The sequence below is a fragment of the Geospiza fortis genome, unplaced genomic scaffold, assembly GCF_000277835.1.
Source record: "Geospiza fortis unplaced genomic scaffold, GeoFor_1.0 scaffold41, whole genome shotgun sequence".
NCBI classification, from domain to species: Eukaryota; Metazoa; Chordata; class Aves; order Passeriformes; family Thraupidae; genus Geospiza; species Geospiza fortis.
Window position 1 is genome coordinate 20,568,413 of NW_005054299.1, and position 4,983 is coordinate 20,573,395.

The 4,983-nt window shown below is 34.8% G+C and overlaps 1 protein-coding gene across 1 annotated transcript in view; it reads right to left on the minus strand.

Moving 5' to 3' along the window:
- Positions 1-2,579: 2,579 nt before the first annotated feature.
- CUNH6orf118 (chromosome unknown C6orf118 homolog) overlaps positions 2,580-4,983 on the minus strand; it is an 18,214-nt gene continuing 15,810 nt past the window's right edge. Inside the window, 2 exon segments of the mRNA XM_031059864.1 lie at positions 2,580-2,618; positions 3,220-3,232. Coding sequence (XP_030915724.1) covers positions 2,580-2,618; positions 3,220-3,232 — 52 coding nt within the window.

A 4,983-nucleotide genomic window follows, 5' to 3' on the forward strand; every position in this document is an offset into this window, starting at 1 on the left:
ATCTTATATCCTGTTTCCACAGCCCACATCCACAGTTGTCAGTGGAAACTCTTTTTAAAGGGAACTACAAAAATTTATTTGTGCTTTGTTTGGTATTATCCTGTGTTAGCAGCACACATAAATTTTAGAGCCAACCAAAGGTGAGGATAAACATTATACTTAACTATAAATATTGGTCTGAATATTATGTATTAAAATAAAATGTTGGTAAGTTTTGGATGATTCAGAAGAAAAAAACTGAAAACCTAGTTAAAAACATTAAAAAGAGTTCAAAATGTAACTAAACTGTGTGGCAGCATGTTTACTGGTTAGACCTGAGGGATGGGAGACAATGTGAAATCTCTCTTCCCAATTGGCAATATGATCGTGGCCAAGTTATTTAGCTCCTGTTTGCTTATCCATCTGTAACATGGGTGTAAGAAGAGTTATTTCCCAGATGGCAGCATGGTGAAACTTAATTGATGTTTGTAAACTTCTGGCAGAGTCTCTGATGAGAGGTGAGCACAAAATAATATTACATTCACCTTCTGGGAGCTCCTACATTTATTTCATAAATGCAATAAAAATAAATTGAGGGTTACAAGAAGAGAATTATTAAAAATATGCTGTAATAATTAGTGCATTCAAAACACACATTTATGTTCACAGAATACTAATCAGTACTTGTACTGAAGTTTAGATCAGACTCTGGTAGTGACTGTTTTATATTATGAAGTGAATGCATATATTCTCCTTGTAAAGTTCAAGTCTCTTTCTTCTGTCCTAACTTTACTGAAATAACCCAAAATGCTTAAAAAAATTTAAAAATTTATTCCCAGGGCAGTCACAAATTGCAGTAGCTCTCTATTTTCCATCTCTAAACCAGACATGGGAACTGACACCATGGGCCCATTTCAGAAAACATTTTCCACAGAGTGCTACCTCCAGCAGTGAGTAGCACCATATGTTGCTATAGGATATTCCCTTCCTCCTTCACAGATTTTACTGAGGGATTCTGGCTTACTTTCAAGAATTTTCCTGTTTTCAGCCATAACTGTTATAACTCTGACTGCCCTTGTTACCCATAAAAAATCCTATCCTTGTCACTTCTTTCTAAAAATGTCATTCTATAGCAGATTTCCACAGACAAATGCCATCTTGGACAGTAACTCATGGAGGTAATACTTCTGTCTTTCTTCCTTTTTCATAATGGCTTGTCTAAATTCTCTCTAGTGGCATGGATGGCAGAAGATGGCAGATCCAAAGAAAAAGTAATTCACTAGAATTTAGGAGACACTGTTAATTCTCCTAATAATCCCTGTTCTTGTACTCTTCCTCAGAAGACAGAATAAAAGGCCCAAAGGTCTAAAATAAAATTTTTAAAATATTTTAAGAGATATCTTTTAGGACATGCTGGATTCATGTTCTGAGACGTCTGTGTGTAAGGTAGGGGCAGCAGTGGCTCAGCGGTAGATCCCATGGGAGTCCTGTGCAAGTGACACACATCAGTGCTGAGACAACATAGGTGCCACTGCAAAATTTAGGCTTCATCTCAGGCAGTGGCTTGAGCCAAAAAGAAGGTAGAGGAAGACAATTAAGGATATCTTACTCTTAGCAGCTACAAATTTTGATGGACCTGAATCTAAAAGAAGGCAAAACCCTAAGAACTCAGCTCCATCATGTAACTTCTTTAACTTGATGTCTTACAATGTCACCTACTAGAGAGACAACATTTTCATGAAACTTGATCAAACAAAAAAATAGACACTTAACAAAATCAAAGCAAACAAAAAATAAAACAAAGAAACCCACAAAACAAAAAAAAAAAACAAAATTAAAACAACAAAATAAACCAAACAAAAAATGAAACAAAGAAACTAACAAAACCAAAAACAAAATACCAAAACAAAAAAACAAAAAGAAACCAAACAAAAAATAAAACAGAGAAACCCTCAAAAATGAAAGCAAACAATAAACCAAAACCAAATAAAAAGCCCAAACCAAACAAAAAAATCACCAAGCAAATAAGAAACTACTTCAAACAATTTGAAGACCCCTGGGCTGCTCTTTTGGGGTAGGCATTATATCTGTTAGGAAATGGTGGGTTTGATATTTCTTGTTTCTCTCATGACTTTTTGTTTGGCCAGGATTTTTTGGTTTTTTTCTTTCAATAAAGGTATCCCAGGTTGCCAGCGTTAGACTATGCATTTTACTTAAACTGGCATGTGCAGTCTATAATGGAATAAATGTTCCTCCAGTGAATACAAATATATCCATTTGACACATTGACATCTCTGGGTTTGTCTTGTTTGCTATAAAGTGCGACTTTTTCCATGTCCGTCTTCCATTCGATTACTTATTAAAAAAAATCCATTTTCCACGTGTTGATAGTGCATGGGAAAAGAGATGTTCCTTTAGCATTGATAACACTATGTAGTTGGTCTGATCTGTTTTCTTCCTACTTTTCCTTCATATTCCTTCATAAACAACCACTATTCGTAGCAGAGGTTTAATTATAGGTATTAAACAATACATTTTCCAGTTGAAAGGGCTACTTATTTTATTTGATCTGGATCTTGTTTTTCAGGCTTTCTACAAAATCAAGCAGATGTTTCCACTTGATCTGAACCTGTCTTATGCTTTAAAAAAAAACACAAAAATTTCAGCCACAGTAGGATTTCATAAAATGAAAGTCAAAATTTGGGGGCCATGAAAAGACTCACACAATCAACATTCATATGTCAGTATGTACCAACATAGTTCAAGGCATGATGCAAAACTACTATCCAGATCTTATTTAGAAGATGCAGCTTTGATGTACTTAAATAACTTCCATATGGGAGTTCTGTCCTACTAGCTGGTGCTCCCATATGGAAAGAAGCCATGATGGAAAGAGGGCAGTGACTACTGAAAACTGTACAGAATACATCTGTTTAATATAATGATTATCAGCACTGGACATTTTCTAAAAAATGTTATATGATAAAATCTCTTTATGCAGACAGTATAGCTATCCACAATAGCATATGTAAAAATGAAAACACATTTCTGATTTTGACATTTCATTATAATATGTGATTCTGGGGTTTAATAGTAGTTTTTTGAACCTGGATTCCATTGGAACACCCTCAAGAAATTAGGAGTATGTTTGAAGAGGTGAATATTTATGTCTCTACTTAACTTCTTCTAGACTGTCAGAAATTTTTTTTTTTTTTCAGGTAACAAAACTCCCCCTATTACCTCCCACATCTTTCTAAAAAGAAATACAGCATACAACCAACACAAACACTGACCAGAAACTGAGCCTGTGACAGTCAACATTCCAATGTAAACACAGGCAGCACCCAGGGGTCTTCCCACTATGAGCCATAAAAGGAATTAAGACCAATTTAATCTAATTTCAGGCACTCAAAGTTACTTGCAAAGGGAGAAAGACTAATTTCCAGAGGATGGTTTAATATTCCCCAACCTCTTGCTACATAACAGAAATTTGCTAGAATGGATCTGGGCAAAAAGCTACCTACCTAGATGCAGCAGCTCTAGAAAGCATCTCCCCTACACTTTTCTAAATAAGAGAGACCTTTTCTAGATACAGTATTATATACTGAAAGTAAAAATGCTTTACCATCCATGGCACTGCCCCATAAAGTTTTATAATGCAGAGTGTGGACACCATCATTTCCACAGCATAACTTGCTTTCTTGCTGCCTTCCTTTCCTACAATGACTTAGGCATGGATCAAATAGAGCTGTTAAGAACTGACAATAACCATTTCTACAAAAGAGTGAGATAGCTGACCAATCCAAATTAGAACGGAAAACTAAGTCCAAAATAGGTTTTACTATTTCCACTAGACCTGTGGATACAACCCTCTAACCAGGAAAACAAATAAAAACATATTATGACTTCATCCACTTAGAGGTAATAAAGGAGTATGCAAAATTTTGTATTTCAAGCAGTTTTAATTTCTCAAATGAGAACTAAAACGAAAAAATTCAAAGACAGCTGTCAAGCCTGAACAAGTCATATTCTTACCGCAGAAACAGTAGAAACTGGCTAAGTAAATTGTTGGCTGAAAATTGTTTATCTGGCTCCAGCCACAGGCTAAATACTTGCCCAATTCACTGGACAATCTCCTCATACCTGAAGAAAGCTCCTACTAAAGCTGTTAAATAAGTATTAATCCATGATTTGCCTCTAATTAAATGTCATCTATGTTATCCTATATGCATTAAGGGCAAAGGATGATACAGTTTTGACTTCAGATAATTAGACATCTTCCATTAATTATGCCTCAAGACAGACTTTGATTCAGAAATCTCATGCTACCATTAATGTTTCAGTCTTCTTGATCTGTCTTGGAGAAAGAGAATATTGCCAGTTCTAGAAATGTGATTCCTAACATTGTAGGGGAGAGCAGAATTTTGGACATTCATTTTACAAAGCATCTTGTTATGCAAATATCCCAAGACAGTGTGCTACGTTAAAAGGTTTATACATAAGCTCTGCTTCAAGCAAAATGTAAAAATCCTTCTATTAATTTTTTTAAAGCATTTAGTGAGAATGCTTCTGTAAGTATCCCAGGGCTGATTACATTCAATTATTAACATCGTACAAATGACACTAATTAACCTTGTATTCCACTATACCTACTACTAATTACTTTTATGTTTTATTTCTAATAGCCTTTTGGCTGACCAATTATTTCACATTTATAATGTTCTCAAATTTTAATTCTTACGAAAATATATCCTATCATCCTCTCAGAAATAACTGAGTTTTATTTTTGTCCAAGTTTTGTCTGTCAAATGATATTGACATTTATGCACTAAGTCCCTGCATACTGACCTGCAGATCATGCAACTCTCAATTCAAAATCCAAGAAATACCAGAAAGTAGATTCATTAACACTTCTGCAGTTTAGAAGCAGATGCAAGTGTGATCATGTCTTATAATCTTGTTTGTACCTCTTCTGTTGCTCATGTTCTTAGGACATAATTCATC